The sequence below is a fragment of the Scyliorhinus canicula genome, chromosome 14 (genome assembly GCF_902713615.1).
Source record: "Scyliorhinus canicula chromosome 14, sScyCan1.1, whole genome shotgun sequence".
NCBI classification, from domain to species: Eukaryota; Metazoa; Chordata; class Chondrichthyes; order Carcharhiniformes; family Scyliorhinidae; genus Scyliorhinus; species Scyliorhinus canicula.
This window is the reverse complement of record NC_052159.1, coordinates 38,691,647-38,711,052: the sequence shown is the minus strand read 5'-3', so window position 1 is coordinate 38,711,052 and position 19,406 is coordinate 38,691,647. Positions and strand designations below refer to the sequence as shown.

Sequence of the window (19,406 nt, the reverse complement as noted above, 5' to 3'; positions counted from 1 at the left end):
ATAGGAAAGGAGCTTCAGGATTTTGACCCAGTGACAGTGAAAAAAATGGCAATATAGTTCCAAGCCAGGATGGTGTGTGTCTTGAAGGGGAATTTGAAGGTATTGATGTTCCAATGGATCTACTGCACTTTCCCTCCTAGCTGGTAGAGTTGAAAGTTTTGGAGGTGCAATCAAAAGAGCCCTGGTGAGTTGCTACCATCTTATGGATGGTAAACACTGCTGCTCCATCAGTGGTGGAAGGAGTGAATGATTAAGGTGGTGAAAGGGGTGCCAATCCAGCGGGGCTGCTTTGTCCTGGATGGTGCCAAGCTTCTTGGGTATTGTTCGAGCTGCACTCATCCAAGCCGATTTAGCTTAGTTGGATGGACAGCTAGTTTGTGATGCAGCGCACGGCCAACAGTGTGGGTTCAATTCCCGTCTCGGCTGAGGTTATTCATGAAGGCCCCGCCTTTTCAACCTTGCCCCTTTGCCTGAGTTGTGGTGATCCTCAGGTTAAATCACCACAAGTCAACTCTCCCTCTCAAAGGGCAAAGCAGCCTATTGTCATCTGGGACTATGGTGACTTTACTTGCTTTACTCATCCAGGCAAGTGAAGAGTAGATACAACTATTGCACTGTAAATATTTGTTGAAAGCAGCTGTAATTTCACATTCTCTCAGTTGGAATGCCAAATTTAAATCTTAGTTATAATTTGTAATTATGCACAGTTTGCTTTGCAATGTGAGTGCAATCTTTATAGAATGATCTTGGTGGGGAGAAATTGTATCTTGATGCATTGTTCCAGGCGAAGTATTTTTCCAATACAGATGTTTTGGACTGAAATGTACTTTGAAAAGTGGAGGAACTAATGTTGGGAGAGAAGAATAACATAGTAAGTAGGCATCGCTGGCAAAGCCAGCATTTGTTGCCTGTCCCTAATTGTCCTTGAACTGAGTGGCTAGCTCGGCCATTTCAGAGGGCAGTTAAGAGTCCACCACATAACTGCGGGTCCGGAGTCACACATAGGTACACCAAAAGGACATTAGATGATAGTTGCCAAGGTCATCAATACTGAGACTAGATTTACATTCCAGATTTATTAGCGGAATTTAAATTCCACCAGCCGTAATGGTGGGATTTGAACCCACATTCCCAGAGCATTAACCTGGGCCACTAGTCCAGTTGTATTTTCACTGTGCCACCATCTCCCCTGCAGACTGAGCTGGAGATGCGCGCAATTGCCTTTGCTGCAATGATTCCCTATAAATTTATCAATTTCTTACATTTTGAATAATGTGAAGAAAACCACCAGGACTCGTATCCATTTTCCCAGACAACCCACCATGTTTATAATACGATGGTTGACTATCATTTAGGGAAGAATTACAGAGACCAGTGATTCTGACATATACAGAGGCAAAATTAATTCTAGTCATGGTTCTGTAGGTCCTTTAGGTGTGCTTCTTCTTTTGCCAAATTTAAAATGCAGAGAGTGGGGTAGATTGCATTGCCTGGATGTGGCCAATGGAATGAAAATCAGGTGGGTTCTCTAATGGCTGTTCATCCAGCTGCCAGGCGGTGAAGTCAAACTATATACCACAGTTTAAAGTGCGTGGATATGCAGGGGACCAAAGGTCTGCCAGAATTTGTGGGATCAGCCATGACACTTCAGCACCTGAATGTGATTTTGGAAGCGCAGACCAATTTTCTGAGTCTGGTAGGGGGGGTCAATAAGAGGCCCTCTAGCAATGACACATCGGTCACCCCAACATCAGAGGTGGGTGCTGCTGACACAGATAGCTGAAAAGGAGAGCACCTCAAGGTGGAAAGAACTTTTAAAGAAAGGCCAGAGGTGCAGCCACCAGGGGTAAAATGTTAGATGGAACACTGGCCCCAGCCCTCCACCCCACTTCCCACCCAGTGTGCCAAGGGCAAGCAATCTCCATTCTTTGGCCAGGATTCACCCTTACTGCTGACTGGGGAATGCTCATCAGCACCCGCAACAAAGCCTTAATAGGCTCATTAACGGGCTTATTTGACTATCTGTCGTTTGGAGCCTACTATCTTTCTGATTTTCCTCAGCCCCTCTTACATGCCAGCATGTAATTATTCCCCTGCACAGTTTTGGTTGATTTACAATGCCCTGAAATCCCCCCACAATATAAATGAAGAAAATAGAAGTTAAAGCAAAATTTTAGAGTTAATAAAACTTGTTATAGTCAGGGAAAGGAAACTGCTCTTGACTGGTCTTATTTTCCTTCTCTCGTATTCACCTTTTGCCATGCACTGAGTACCCAGGTGAATAGGCAACTTGGCGCTTAACCGCAGAAGATATAAAGGGGCAGCCAAATTGGCTAGTCCTTTGAATTCTTTGTGGATTAATTCTCACTCTTGAGTTTCATCAGGCTATATTTAGAGTATTTGAATGGTGGGTTTCAGACAAACTCAGTCTCATTTGAAAAGTTTCTTTGATGTTAGTTAAACCCATTATACGAGAGGTTAGGATATGCACTGAATAACCCAATTTCAGCTGGAAACATTATAATCTGAAGCTAGAAGCAAACAACAGACACATCATTGGCTTGCCAGTAAATGATGCCTGTGCTGGCTCGGCCTGAGGTTCATGCAATATTGGGCCTTATTTCAATTAGATCTGCATACTGCTCACATCTGACTCAATGCACCGACTAGCCTCCTTCTGCACTGTAGGGATTCTATGGATATTTTTGTCTATCATTTGAAATAGTCTGCTCCTTTGCCTGCAAAGTGCATACACATTTTCAGCTGCTGTCCCAAGAGGATGCTGATAAGGATGAAGGAGGACAATGATCAGGAGGTGACTGACATCAGTCTTCTGGAGAGCTGTGGGGCGGGGAGACGAACTCCTACTCCTTCCTGCTCTATTCAGATATATTTTAAACAAACTCACCTTTTTACTGATGACCTCAGTGGTCCCTTCTAGGTTGCCGGCCAGGCCGCATTTAGATTTGGTTACCTGAAGGCAACTGGCCTGGCACTGGTAATGTTTGGGAGAGGTCAGTTGAAACAGTTGTCAGGCTTACTGTTTACAGATGCAAAGAGGTTGATGTCCGTTTTAGATGCAGGATCCTGGATGCTTAATCTGGACTGTTTACCAATATAGTGAATGGCATATTTTCAGCACAGAATGTGCATATGCACACCATCCACCAAACTGAATGCTTATGCACCCAGTAAAGGTCATTACAGACCATTTGAGCAGTCCTAATATCCACTGTAATCATTGTAGTTCATGCAACTCAAGAATCGCAAGACCTCTTCTCAGTTTTAGGTGCAGAGAATGAAATATAGAAGGATTGAGATTAGTAGACAGAGAGTAGTAGGGGTGTGGAACGCCCTGCCTGCAACAGTAGTAGACTCGCCAACTTTAAGGGCATTTAAGTGGTCACTGGATAGACATATGGATGAAAATGGAATAGTGTAGGTCAGATAGGCTTCAGATGGTTTCACAGGTCGGCGCAACATCAAGGGCCGAAGGGCCCGTACTGCGCTGTAGTGTTCTATGTTCTATGTTGTATTAGCTAGAAACTCTCCCACATGTTGGACTGATTTCATACACAGAATCCTGCACCCTTTCTACAGAGTAGAATCAGACCCAAAGATAAGAATGAAAGAGGAAAAATCAGAGCCAAAAGTAGCAAGATAATGGCAAGGTAACTTCCAACTTAATTTCCCCACACATTTCCTTATGTTTTCTTGCAGATTTCTTCTTAGGCATACAGTTTTCACCACAATATCAGAACGTTCCATTTTTCAGTTGTACGCTTGGTGCACTTTTACACCTCCGTGTCCCCATTAAAATAAATCCCAATGAGAGCTCAAAGGCAACACCGGGAAAATACAAGGAATGCGTTGAGAGAACATAGGGTTACCATGGGAGAATCACAGGAAGAATACAGGGATAGCATCATGAAAATACAAGAAAAATTGAACAACTGAACCAAGAGGAGACAGCTATACATACATGCAAATAAAGCATGCAGCAGGAATACAGGTAAAATGAAACACAGCAGGGAAACGCAGGGAAATACACCACAAAAATCTATAATTGCATGAATTCAGCGGAATTTGGAAATTATGTGCATTTAAATTTAAAGATTTAAGTACAAAATTTCAGAGCAAATTTGGTTTAAAGTCTTTGTCAAAAATTACAGATCGCTGTTGTCAGGCTTACCCAAATTTATGTTTGTCAAGTAAAGGCTAGCAGTGAAGGAAAGTCAACTGGATTTCAACTGACCATCAGTTCCACTGGAGAATAAGAAGGAAAGGCACTGGCTGACCAGTTTAGAAATGTATGAATACAGATGTCTCCTTTGTTGTTGGTCAGTTCCTACCATAGCAGTGTGAATATTGTATCAAAAGAGGTTAACAAGGGGAGATGGTGCTCAATATTAGAAGGACGATGTTTCTGTGCGACTCCGTTGCATCATGGGTGGAATTTTGTACCCCCCATGATGAATAAGCTTGCAAGGGGTGGGGGAGGGGGGATAGCTGGTGGGGACTATGCCACATTCCCGCCTCCACCCAAAGTAATGCACACTTACGGAGCTAGTCTCACCAACACTGAGATTAACCTGTGTGTTGGCATTAACCCTTACCATGCCAAGATCACAACAAGCTAATCTGTCGTGTTTTCTTGTGGGTTCTCAGGGGAAGGCCCTTGTTCATTGAATCCCTACAGCACAAAGGAGGTCATTCAGCCCATCTAATCTGCATCAACCCTATGAAAGAGCACCTTACCCAGGCCCACTCTCCCACCCTATTGCCGTAACCCCACATAACCTTTGGATGCTAAGGGGCAATTTAGCATGGCAATCCACCTAACCTGCACATCTTTGTTCAAAGGTTCAGTGCCTAATTGGATGACCCAGCAATGGGAAAGGTCGGTGCAGGGGTTGAGGGCCACACCCTTACCCTGCCGCCACCCCCTCCTCGCTATCAGTTACTTGTACCTCAGTCCCTCCTCAGTCCAAGGCCTCAGGTCTGGGCCGTGCCGACAGCAGCTATGGCCTCCCCAGTGGTGCTGCTTAATACAGAAGATCAGTCAGTCTCTAATTGACCAATGCTTTATGTAGGCAAGGCCTCCACCCCTTGGACTTGATTCCACAGAAAAATGGCTTCGGTGGGCCTAAGTTCCTGAGTGACACAAGATGCAAAGGGTTTTCCCCAAAAGGGGCAGCGCAGGGTTCTCTCCGGTTCTCCAGTCTTTGGATGACACCACCATCACCTCCACAACAATCCACTCACGGGGCTGATTTTTCACTGAGTTCTGATGACTTAAGTGCCCTTTAAAAATGGTGGGCCGGTCCCAGTTCCAAGACCCCATTCCCAGGCTGTCTGATTTGTGGGAGTGCCTTTAAAAGGTGTGAGCTGGTTTCTGTCAAAGGCCCACATCACTGCTAACCTGCCCAGCTCCATTGTTGAAATAGGCATGTTCTAATCCTGAGCAACCTTCATGTATTGGGCTAGGTCTGTAACAAGTAATGGTCCATGGCCCCGCAGAAGAGTTATGAACTCTAGTCTGTGTGAGTGGGCCTTTTAAAAGGCAAGTTCAAAAGTCTTCCTCTTCTTCCTTATGCAAAGTCAAGGCCCTCCACATCTATTCCATAGCCCCAAATCCCTAACACTAAGCTGTGGCATTCCAAACAACTTCCATGGCCACATTATGGTGGTTCCATGCTCATTGTACCCCCCCCCCCCCTCCATAGACACTGTCATGAATCAATGAACCCTATAATGACAGTTGGGTGCGTGCCGTTCATTCAAAGAACAATGAAAATTTCAGCACAGGCCCTTTGGCCCTCCAAGCCTGCACCGACCATGCTGCCCATCTGAACTAAAAACCCCAACTCTTCAGGGGACCATAAATCTCTATTCCCATCCTACTTTTAAAAACTGCTATTTCACTACAAGGCAATAAAAATGCCTATCGTCCAGACCCTTTGGAAAATAGTAGCAGGAGGAGGCCATTCAGCCCTTTGAGCCTGCTATTCATTATCATGACTAATCATCAAGTTCAATATCCTGATCCCATCTTCCCCCCCATATCCCTTGATCCCTTTAGCCTCAAGCGCTATATCTAATACCTTTTGAAATTCCACAATGTTTTCACCTCAACTACTTTTTGTGGTCGTGAATTCCACAGATTTACCACTCTCTGGGTGAAGAAATTTCTCCTCACCACAGTCCTAAACGATTTACCCCTTATCCTCAAACTATGACTCCCTAGTTCTGAACTCCCCTGCCATCGGGAACATTCTTTTTGAACCCTGTCTAATCCGGTTAGAATTTTATACGTTTCTATGAGATTTCCCCCCCTCACTCTTCGAAACGCCAAGGAATATCATAGATATCATAGAATTTGCAGTGCAGAAGGAGGCCATTCAGCCCATCGAGTCTGCACCGGCTCTTGGAAAGAGCACCCTACCCAAGGTCAACACCTCCACCTTATCCCCATAACCCAGTAACCCCACCCAACACTAAGGGCAATTTTGGACACTAAGGGCAATTTATCATGGCCAATCCACCTAACCTGCACATCTTTGGACTGTGGGAGGAAACCGGAGCACCCGGAGGAAACCCACACACGGGGAGGATGTGCAGACTCCACACAGACAGTGACCCAAGCTGGAATCGAACCTGGGACCCTGGAGCTGTGAAGCAATTGTGCTATCCACAAGGCTACCGTGGATCCTAAACGACTTAGTCTCTCCTTATATGACAGTTCTGCCATCCCAGGAATCAGCCTGGTAAACCTTTGCTCCCTCCATAGCAAGAATATCCTTTCTCACATAAGGACACCAAAACTGCACACACTACTCCAGGTGCGGCCTCACCAATGGCCCATACAATTGTAGTAAAACATCCCTATTCCTATATTCAAATCCTCGCGCTATGAAGGCCAATATACCATACACCTTCTTTACTGCCTGCTGTACCTGCGCGCTTACTTTCATGATGCATGAGGACACCAAGGTCTTGCTGTGTATCAACCTCTCTCAATTTACACCCATTCAAATAATAATCTGCTTTCCTATTTTTGCTACCAAAGTGGATAACCTCACATTTATCATCATTTTACTGTATCTGACATGCATATGCCCACTCACCCAGTCTGTCCAAATCCCGCTGAAGCATCTCTGCATTCTCCTCACAACTCACCCTCCCACCCAACTTTGTATCATTTGCAAATTTGGATATACTACATTTAATTCCCTCATCCAAATTATTAATATATAATGTGAACAATTGGGGTCCGAGCACAGATCCCTGCGGTACCCCACTAGTACCAATACTTCACAAAGTATAAATATCAGAAAGCACAAATGTTGAAACCATTCTTTAAATAAACATTGTGAAATTGACTTCAGAGATTGAGAGCCTGAGCTATCAATCAATCAATCTTTTCTTTGGGGTGTAGCTGTTTCAACAAAATAAGAGATGTCTGGGCTCTTAACCAAGCATACATAAGGAGGCTTGTCTGAGAGTCCAGGCATGCATTACCTCTGTTTTAAACAGCTGCACCCCAGAGAAAACATTGCTTCATTGACAGCTCTGGTTCTGATCCTGTCAGCCAATTTCACAATGTTTATTTACACATGTTTTAATGGTTTCAAGGGTTTGTGGTTTCTCTACCGATACGTTAAAGGGTCTGAATGCTTGCCACTTTAATTGCCTTGTAATGAAATGAGTCTTATTAGTGGAAAATAATAAATGAATAACATTTGTTGAAGCTTTTATTGTACACATTCTACCATCATGATAGGTGAAGAAAGAGACATGTCAAAGCTTTTTATCTTACATTCATCAGGACACTCGCAAGAATACCAGTATCAGGAGAAAACAATAATTTATACTGGATGAGAAGAAAATACTGATTCGTTGGAAAATGGACTCTGATTGGTAAAGGCATTGCCATAGAGAATGCACCAGCAGATGGTGATTGACGGTTAACTGACAAGCATTGTTTGAAATTTAAACCAGGCGGCTTGATTCTGCATTATTGCCCTGCGCTTGAATCAGTGAATCACTGTCACTTATTTTGTGTTGGTGAAACAGGCATAATGTGTGTACATGTCCTTTCTGTCAGCAAAGAACGGATCTTGTGTATTAATATATTTAGCTTCCAATAGACACAAATGCACCACACTGCAAGCCCGACTCTCGTACTGGTATCCTTGTGAAGTATCCTGATGTGTGCAAGACACAAAAATTCAACATGTCTTTTTTCCAGCAATACTCAAGTTCTGTACTACCAAACGATTATTTGTCATGATGGTTCTGTATAGTGTCTAGGCGGGGGTCAATGGGCATGGAAGTGGCTTGGCATAGGTGCAATTCAGGGATGGGTGGAGTGCTATAGATTGGAAAAAGGGGTATGAGGGTCCATGGGGGCTTGGATGGGAATACAGTTTGGTATGGGAGCATGAGGCAGCATGGATGGGGCATGTGGCGTGTGTGGCAGTGTGGGGATGTGAGGGCTGAGGGGCCTTTGCATTTCTATATTATTTGGAATTAAGTCCCGTATCACTGAAGCAGGTCTTTTAAACAACCTTCAACACACCCGGCAGCCCATGGCTGTCTCCGAACTTCTTCCCAAGTCAGCAGGCCTGACTTCAGCCTGCACCAGCCCTCGGCTCCCGGCAATGAAGAATCCACATTTATGGGCAATTTCTCACCAGGCATTTTCTCAACTCCTGCTACCTGCTGCAATGATGAAAATTCGGGTCATGGACACTAAATACTGCTGCCAGTTTACATTTAGGCAGTATTAACTCAGGTGATAAATTCACTATATAGCTTTACATCTGCTAGCCATCTGCTTCCCTTAAATCATCTTAATTCAGAAGCTATTAAAATAAAACTGGCCTATTATGCTCATGGATTTTCTTCAGAATGCTTCAACACAGTAAAGTAAGTAAAGCATTTGGATGAATTTGATGTCCAGCTGTATCTTGAAAGACACATACTAAAGAAATGAGCAACTCTACCAAGCAGCCATAGGATTAATACTTGCTCATTGATTACAACCCAGGTGCGTTGATAACATCTGTGATATCAAAATTTCTTTTTCAACTGGTGACAGTGTGTGCACCAAAAGAAAGAAGATAATGTGAAGAAATGGTTTGGCAGGAATTTGTCCAATGGCATAGTTTGCAAAATAAGTGAACTGTGCAACTGGAAGATTCCCTTTTACCCTCCCAGAGTTAAGGCTTGCTGGCACCACACCACACCTGCCGCCCCCCCCCCCCCCCCCCCCGACACAAAATAAGTCCTATTGTTTTACAGTGAAGAATTAAGAGACTTTGCTTATCAAATCTGTGAAATGTGCTTTTAAAAATAAGTCCTGTTGTGCAAAATGAAAACTCAATGGTGATTGCTGATATCCACTATGATACCAGTCAATTTTCATTCACAAAATAAGTATCCTTGCAAAAATGTAACAGAAACAATATTGTTTAATTGGACAATTGCACTATGGTTGGTACTCCCAAAGAGCATTGGAAACGGCAGCAGCTACTAAGGATAAGCCAGTAAATTCATTTTAGATGTATAATAGCAAAAAAAGGGCATTTTAATTTTACCCAGGAAGCCCACAGCTGTCCCTATTCATATTGATTTCAATGTGCGCACAGCTTTGAAATAAATGCATCTTGCTCAGTTAGAATGAATAAGAGCCCCTCTATACCTCTCTTCCTGTCACATCACTGTGATGAATACCGACTGAAATAACAAGTGACATGCCAAGTGGCCACAACTGTGGAATGAAAGTTCTTTTTATTTTTCATCACTGAGCAGGGCGGGTGGATGGTGCAAGGGGTGCTGTTTGATTAGTGATGTTAGTTTCTGCCTCTGATCTAAATCAGCGACTAATTATATAAATCCCTGAAAAGAAGTAGTGCAAGTGCACATCATTATTCCTGATGGTGTAGGAAGCCTTGTGTGCACTGAAACTCCAAGATATCAGAATATGAAGAAATGCTCACATTATAACTGGACTGCAGTTCTGTGAGAGTGACTTTAAATGAAAAGGATGCTGGAGTTAAATCGCAAACTCACATTTTACTGCCAGTAGATTGTTCTGGCATAAGGGCCACCCTTGAATAAATGTTCTTTCCTCGTGAATCCTTTGTAGTTCCGGTATTCTCGAAAGAACAACTGAGCCCCCTTGAATTGTGTCTTATTTGGATACACTGAAGGAATGCTACAAAGTTGGAAGTGCCATCTTTCAAATGAGAACTTAGTTCACTCGATTCATTCCTGAGTTGAAGGACGTATCCTATGAAGAAAGGTTGAACAGATTGGGCCTATACCCATTGGAGTTTAGACGAATGAGAGGTGATCTTAGTGAAACTTATTAGATCCTGAGAGGACTTGGTGGGATAGATACCAGGAGAATGTTTCCACTTGTGGGGGAGATTAGAACCAAGGGACACAGTTTAAGAGTGTTTGCCCTTTTAAGGTGGATATGAGGAGAATTTGTTTCTCTCAGATGTTGTCAGGAGATGAAATTCTCTTCCCCAGAGGGAAGTGAAGCTGGGTCATTGAATTGGTCAAGGCTGATTTAGGCAAATTTTTGATAGCTAAGAGTTGACTCAACAGTTATGGGAATCAGACAGTAAAGTGAAATTCAGACCTTAACCAGATCAGCCATGAGGTTGGGGAATATAAAAGTTGTTTTCGGAACTAACCTTGGCATTCATCAGAACAATACGGAAAATAGCTCAAAGCAAAAAGAGGTATGTTTTCAGTAATACTAAAAAAATCCTGATAGTTTTCGACAGGACATGCTAACTGGTAATTTGACTTATTTATTGTGGGAGAACGTGTGTAGAAAATGGTTGCTGTATTTGCCCCAAAACAGAACCAGACAAAAAGGTCTTTAAAAATGGGACAATTTGCTTGACTTACTGATTTTAAGTCACTACATTTCAAATAGTAATTAATTGGCTGTGAAGGACTTTGGGCCATGCCAAGGACATAATGAGCCACTGGATAAATGCAGATGTTTTCTTCCTTCGCTTTTTTATGTGCATCATAAATGATTGAGTCTGTGCCCATGCAAAATGAAAAGGCTCCTCCTGCCTCCAATCATCAGAGATTATTGTAGGATTGCAAGCAGGCACTGATAACATGGATAGGCCAATCTTCTTTCTATGTAGACTGTTATAGAACATAGAACAGTACAGCACAGAACAGGCCCTTCGGCCTCGATGTTGTGCCGAGCAATGATCACCCTACTCAAACCCACGTATCCACCCTATACCCGTAACCCAACAACTCCCCCCTTAACCTTACTATTAGGACACTACGGGCAATTTAGCATGGCCAATCAACCTAACCCGCACATCTTTGGACTGTGGGAGGAAACCGGAGCACCCGGAGGAAACCCACGCACACACGGGGAGGACGTGCAGACTCCGCACAGACAGTGACCCAGCCGGGAATCGAACCTGGGACCCTGGAGCTGTGAAGCATTTATGCTAACCACCATGCTACCGTGCTGCCCACTGTTGGCCCGCGTTGTTAACTACTTGATGACAGTAAAGAATGCTGTTATGCATAATATTGGTGCTAAAAATTGTTGGCATCTGTAGGAACTGTCATTGTTTTGAATGCAGCTTTCGAGTAAAATGAAATTTGGTTCTTAATGGCAAATCATACCCTGTGGAATGAACAGGAACTCTTCGCAGTTAGGACAACAAATATTTAACAAAGCAACGTCTACACTGCAACAACATGTATGTGGAAGTAAAACACAAGATGCTATTGTGATTGTGACACATGGCATGCAGCTATTGACTGATAGTGAACAATACAAAAGTAGAAAAAGCAGTATGTTAAAATCGAAGCTTACCAAAATGTACAATATTTACACTTACTGGAGTAATGTGTACTCTTATTAAGTACTGGTACTAAATTTATTGTCTTATTGGCCTGGACATTGTGGTGAAACTCAGCATTCACTGCCATTACTCTGTGAATTGGACAGTAACTCCTGATTTCCACATATGTGCAATTAAACGCAGATGTCAAGAAAGTTGCTTTCAATGATTCTCCACTCCTCCAGAAGATGCACTACCAATATACCCTTGCAGATGAAAATCAATTAGATATTACTGATTTGATGTGAGTTTCCACTTATTGTGCTGTTAGTATTGGTACAAAATTTGAATAAAAATTATGCCTCGTAGAATAAGGCGTAATCGGCTTTTAACAATATACGAGTTCATAATTACTGAACAACTTCTCTGGCCCTGAGAAACTCATTTGAATAACAGGCAAGAGGAAGAAAAATAAACTATGGCCCACATTTTTCGTTACCTGAAGGGTCATACCTCGGGAGACCTCTTGGTAGTACCCAGGTAAGGACTGCATGGGCATTGCCTGGGAGGTTTCAACTTCTGTTGGGCAATTTCCGTGTGTCTGGAACCCTCTAAAACTCTGACTTAAAGTCTGTGACTTTGGATGGTCCGAACTCTCAGCAGAATAGTTATCGATGAAAAGTTAGGAGGTTTAAAACCAGTTCTAACACCTGGGTAACTGTACTACTGACCCCCCCCCCCATCCCCCCCCTCCCCCCGACGAGCTGTCAATCAGTCTGTTCGACCACTCAACTACCCGCCTGACCCCAGCCCCCAGCATCCCCCACCCCTAACTACATCCTATCCCTTCAAATACCTCCGGCAACCAACTATCCTCCCACCACACCCCCACCTCCCCTCCATCCCACGATATTCCATATACCCGACTAGCTCCCCAACCATTTCTCTGACGCTCTCGGCCCAATCCCCAAACCCTTGACTACCTCCCTCCCCCACTGTCCCCAATAGCTCAATGATTCCCTGACCACCCTCCCAGCCCACATAACCTTCTGGCCACCTGTCTACCATCCTGGCCCCACATGATTGCCCTGCTGCCACCCCAACCCCCCCCTCCCACTACCTTTTCGACTCCCTTAACCTCGCGGACCACAACCTACCCTTAAACCCCCAAACACCCATCCCTCCTAACCTGATTTGTGCAAGATTCCTGAAACCAATTCTGGAAGAGTCACATCCTCCCTCTCTACCGTATGGTTGAGAATGAATGGAACTGTGACAAATGTGATTCTAAACTACAGAACATGGGTTTGGAAGAAGACTGTACAGTCTAAAACAAACATAGAAAAGCAAAATAAAAAATAATTTCATATTTAAAATACAGTACAAGCCAAATATCAAATGGGCCTTTCTACAAGTTAACTGACGCAAGCCAGCTGGCCAAGTGTGAGCCAGGATTGGCAATGAAAATAAGTCTCTGGTTTAGTGGTCTATCCTACTAGAATCTTAAAGAGGATGTGGGGAGATAGACACGTAAAAGACAAAACTATGATAGAGGTAACTTGAGGATTTAGTTTTCTACTAATTCGGCTTCTTTCAAACAGAAATATGTGAGAAGTGGAGCAGATTAACAAATGTTGAGGCTTAAAAATAGAAAAAAAAATGTTTTCCACGAGTGACTGAATCAGCTCACGTTTGAACTACTCAAATAGATCTTGGGCATGAAATTGGTTTTCACAAGTAGGCATGGAAAGGGCTCATTGCCAATCGGCAGTCCTCTTTATACCATGGCTGTTTTCTATTCCGTTGATTGCAGTGCAAAAGAAAATGGGCCTTGTAAAGCAGGCTGCCGATTCACTATCAGGCTGCTTGGCACCACTTGGCGAGGCCCAATTTCAATGCCAATGCCCACCCCCACCCCCACCAACCTACATCTACTTCCAGTACATGCAAAATACTGTAATAAGAACAGGCTGTCTTTATTTAATCTGATTACGGCTGTGTTACTTTCAGGTCTAAATGTAAAATGATGAAAATTTAAGTTAAACATAAATAATTCAAATGATTACAAGCTTGCAATGTCAGCGTGACTCATGAGTGGAAAATAAAACGAGAGGCTTGGTGTTTGTACATTGAAATGAGACTGATAAAGCAGCATATGGACTTGATAAATCAAAGGCACAGTTTTAGTTGCATAAACTGACAGCTGAAGTAAGGTTAATGGAGACTGCCAGCATGTTGTCATGGAAACACTGACTGTTGGCACTGCACCATTTCATACCTTATCCAATACATTCCTGGTTGCTGGTAGTAGTCCAATGACTCTGATCGGTTGATGGAAAACCCCTGGTCCAGCTGAGCAGAGAGAAATCGGCAACTCAGTGGATTGCCATTGTGTCCCCATACCCAACAGACCCATGACGAGAGCAGCCTGCTACTTACTGGTACTGAGCTACAGACATCAGTCTAGTAATATTTTACCAACAAGCAAATGAACAGATATGGTCAAATTGCAGGTTTGGACAATCTCAATATTGCATTACATATGTATAAGTAACATGCAAATTTCACATAACATACAGTCTCGATAATGCTGTAACAAGTTGCAGTTTTAAAGTGTTAAAATAATTGCAACCAAAGTCAATCACAACCATCAGACTGATTTAGCAGATTGCATACTTCAGACCATTTTAATTTGATTCACCTGATTTCAGGCAAAACAATACCCATCAATCTGGTTCCGTTTAATTTAGCTTAACCCTAGTACGGTAAATAAGAGGGTTTAAAAAAAATGCAAATAGTGGTCACAATTTGATGTCTGGCAATGTGCTGCCTGATAAGTTACTTAGCTTCTTATACCAGTGTGCTGTTTTATGTTAAGCCATAATTCTGTTTACGGTTACTTTTTTACAAAAAAAGACATCTATGCACAGCATGCTGTTCCTTATATTTTAATCATTTCATAATATCTTTATTCTTGTGGTCATAAACCATCCTTCCCTGCATTGGCTGCCTGGAGTGCATTGAACTAGTGCTTAAAGAGTTAAGGTACTTGTACCAAGTACAAACCTCTCATTGTTAGCACAACAGTGGGCCTCTCACTTCCTAACTTGCTGACCATGGCTTTGAGGTTCCAAAGCTATTTGTCACTCTAACTCACTTGCCACACTTGGGATTTGTTACACCAGTTCAAATATCAATGGTTAGGCAAAGAACATGCCTTTTCTATCATGACTTTTTCTTTAAGAGGGAATGCAAGAGATGACTGGACATAATTTCCTTGTCTCATTATAAGCATTTTTCTTCCTGGTTAAATGCCCAGAACCTGCAGCCTGGGAAGTGTCACGCTATCAGCTTAAGAGAAATATACATCAAATCCTGTGGTTCACTTGGGATGAGGATGTGGAAGACACCTCCAGTATATATTTCAACTCACTTGAAAGGTTGTGCATAGCTTGATTATAATATCTAGGCAGTGACTTAAAAATATTCACAAAAATCTTAATTCATTTAACCTTTCTGTACATTAAAAGATGATCAGTCAACTTAATAAATATTCTTGGATATAAATGAGTTGGGAAAATATATAACATAATAGAGAAAAATGGCAATGCACAACATAATAGGCTATTTTTTAGTCTCTAAATTTCAGGAATTCATATTATTTTGAAAATATTGTGATGCCCAATTTTGATCTGATTCATTGAGAATTAGTTAATCTTTTGTAATATTACACATAATATTTCGGAGTCATTTTTGTTATCCTTTATGGCTCTTAAAAGTCGAAGACACAGAATGAGTTTATGTTGTTACTTTTCACTTATCGCAAATGCAGGTCAGTTAGTAATTCTGAATAAAATGAAATCTTGTTGCATATCTTTAACCAGATACTTTACTGTTGATTTATTTATTTGTTCTTACTGTTGCTGCCACTTCCTGCAAGTAGTCATCTTGAAAATCATGACTACACCACATGACTAAAATCCTTTTTTGTTTGGTTATTTATTCCAGACTGAAAATATCAGTTTAAGCCAAGCCATTTGCAGGGTTTTGTTCATCTTCAAGAATGTTTTCATAGATTTATAAATGAAAAAAGGCATTTCTGATCATATGAAGATTCTCTGTATAAAATGTAATGCAATATGTTTTGTTGTACTTTGGTACATCTTACACATTACCAAAACAACCATTTTTTTATTCTGAAAAACTGCCCCCAAGCTAAACCCATGCTCTGCATTTGATTGCCTTTCTTAACAGATGGAAGCCATTTCCTCTTGTCCACAGATGCCATCTGGTGGCAGTTTGGTTTGTGCAAGTGCTTTTTTAAATAACTCCTCAAATGGTTATTAATGAATTTCACAGTTAAACCTCCAGCAATTGGTTAATTCCCATTTGTCTTCAATATGTTATTTAAAAATTCCCACTTTTTAATGATCATCTAGAATAACCCTTTCAAATTTCACACTGGTGGTTTGGAAACGTTTTTAAAAGCTACAATTTCTTTTCTACACTGCTCATGCTATTACTATTCCTGCACTAAACGATAAATTGATATAACACGTTGATTTAGAGCTATTCATGGCACATTTATTTTGACAAATTCCATCCAAAAGGATGATCTAACTTTGATTTACTAATTGAGAGTTTAACATAGAATCCGTGTCATTTCTCAAATTTGGAAAATTGTAAGTACAATAGCAATTTCAGACAACTACATTTTTGAAGGTCTTCTGCTATGTTAATTAATTCCATTAACTGTGCAGGGATTTTTTTCTGTCTTCCGTTGAGTGTGGCATCAGACACAAAAAAGGTGTCATTTAGTATCTTTGTTTCAACAAGCATCAGTAAATTATTATTTGAACTGCTGTATTTGTTCTTTAAAACATTCGGACTGTAATTATTGTAAGCAAGTGGTCAGATCTTTGGAGATACATGTAACATTGAATATCAAAATATATGAAATAATTATTTAAATTCTGAACTAGGTAAAAATCAATCATAATTTAGAAAGCGTAACCTAGCCATAAGAAAATACATTGGCTTGGAGGATCCAGAAGGCATGTACGTGAGAAAACAGCTCCACACAACCAGGCATATCCTGTTAGAAACCTTAGCCATTGAGTGCCTGACCCCAAAAGAAATGACTGGCCTCACAGGATATGTTAGGGGTTAGAGGTTACTCTCAACTCGTAGAACATGTCGAAGAGTTGAACAAAGAAGATACATCTGATTGAAGTCCTATGGTCACCCTGGGGTCAAAAACAAAACTCGCGCAGAAACGTGTTTTGTAATAGTGAATTACATCAGGATCAAAATTCTAAACTGAAATAGCCTATTTTCATGAAATGTCAATTTCCGAGAGGTTTCCTTTGACAGATACAACTTAGACTATATTGCTTAGCAGCTAATCCTCCCATTTGATGCAGAAGAGTTTTTAAAAATTTCCATGAAAAAATGAAAACTTAACAGTTGTTATAAATATTCTTCCGTTCATTTTAATTGTGGAAGGTGCACTTTGGGAGTTAAAAAGAACAGCTTCCAAGACACATCTGTAAAAGGGACTAGCAACAGGCACAAATGAACAGTAAAGGGTTAACATTGGCAGCTTCCATACATTACCTTGCAACTGACTGGCACAAAAGCCATTACTTAATAGAACATTTTCTATAAAATGGGCATAAAAATCAATTACTGAATTTTTAACCAAGTTAAAACTTACTCCTCTAGCTAGCCATCAGAAGTATCATACTCCAGCACCAGAAATTTGATAAACATTGAAATAGGAAACTGTTCCATTTCTGTCAGAAGTCCCTGGACAGTGTTTAAAACATTCACTTATTTTTCCTCCACATTTTACATCTGAACAGCATTGTCAGATGACCAACGCAGTAAAGCTCAGCTTTGTCCTCATTTGACATTCACACACACACACACACACACAGGCAATTCCAGCAAGGATTACAGGAGGAATCCTCGCCATTTTGTTCTACATAGGTCAAGGACGCCGGCCACTGCTGTCATCGTAGCTGAGATCATCTAACCTAGCGCAAACGAGGTAGCAAATCTGGGGCCATACAACAGGACGCACTTTCTCAGTCATTTGAATATTCTGGCATTAATTGAATACTTAAATTATGAAGCCTGCAATATTGTTGCATCGGGGTTGAATTTATTTAATTGAGGCTGAGCTTGAATAGCAAATTCGGCCTATATTTTGGACTTCACAATTCAAGCAGCTTGTATTTATAATAATAATGTAGAATCATATTAATTTTGTGTGGGAGCATTTAAAATAAAGGAATGTAATTTTCAATATCAAAAATAATTTGGGATATTAAAATGCTACAAAAGTTCTACTCTTTTTATTGGCTCTTCCCATTTAGTTCTTTCTCCCCCACATCACACATCATTGTCTAAGTTGCTGGGCAAGCTGGTTACTCGCTCATGGTCAGAGTTGTTTCACCAGTCAAATTTTCTTTCTCTCACTGTGGCTAACAATTTGCACCCCCTCCATTCTGCTGACAACCCATACCTTGCACTAAATGTTATGCAGTAGTTAACACCATAAACTAACTGCAATTATAGATTATTTTCCTGATTGCTTGAGGCGCACCTGGTCAAATCAGGTAAGCAAAAGCAAAATACTGTGGATGCTAGAAACCTTGAGCTGGGTTCTTCCGCCTGCTCGCCGGGAGATCGGCACAGGCGGGACGCGGACCATGTAAAGGCCATTGACCTGAGGGGGGGGGGGGGTAGAGGGGTGGGGAGGGAGGGGGAGGGGGAGGGGGAGGGGGGAGGGGGGGGAGGGGGAGGGGGAGGGGGAGGGGAGGAGGGGAGGGGGGAGGAGGGGGGGAGGGGGGAGGAGGGGAGGGGGGAGGAGGGGAGGGGGGAGGAGGAGGGGAGTGGGGGAGGAGGAGGGGAGGAGGGGGAGGAGGGGGGGAGGGGAGGAGGGGGGAGGAGGGGGGAGGGGAGGAGGGGGAGGGGAGGGGAGGAGGGGAGGAGGGGGGAGGGGAGGGAGGGGGGGAGGGGGGAGGGGAGGGGGAGGGGGAGGAGGGGGAGGGGGAGGGGGAGGGGGAGGGGAGGGGAGGGGAGGGGAGGGGGAGGGGAGGGGGAGGGGGAGGGGAGGGGGAGGGGGAGGGGAGGGGGGAGGGGAGGGGTGGGGGGGGGGGGGAGGGGAGTAGGGGAGGGGGAGGGGAGTAGTGGAGGAGGAGGGGAGGAGGAGGGGAGGAGGGATGAGGGGGAGAGGGAGGGGATGAGGGGAGAGGGAGGGGAGGAGGGGGAGGGGAGGATGGGGGGAGGGGGAGGGGAGGATGGGGGGGGGAGGGGAGGAGGGGGGAGGGGGAGGGGGAGGGGAGGAGGGGGGAGGGGGAGGGGAGGAGGGGGAAGGGGAGGAGGGGGGAGGGGGAGGGGAGGACGGGGAAGGGGAGGAGGCGAGGAGGGGGGAGGGGAGGGGGGAAGGGGGGGAAGGGGAGGGGAAGGGGGGGGAAGGGGAGGGGAAGGGGGGGAAGGGGAGGGGGAGTTGCCAGGTGGGCTCGGCCAGAGAATTGATATACCAAAAAAGAATTC

At 43.1% G+C, this 19,406-nt stretch overlaps 1 protein-coding gene across 4 annotated transcripts in view; it reads right to left on the bottom strand.

The window, feature by feature from the left end:
• The window catches only part of dclk1a (doublecortin-like kinase 1a), a 475,245-nt gene that overhangs the window by 11,623 nt on the left and 444,216 nt on the right, over window positions 1-19,406 (bottom strand). Inside the window, exon 17 of one of the 4 annotated variants that reach the window (XM_038818045.1) lies at window positions 14,122-14,195. The exons of the other annotated variants lie outside the window; for them this stretch is intronic. Coding sequence (XP_038673973.1) covers window positions 14,122-14,195 — 74 coding nt within the window. The remainder of the gene's footprint in view (window positions 1-14,121; window positions 14,196-19,406) is intronic. 4 annotated transcript variants of the gene reach the window in all.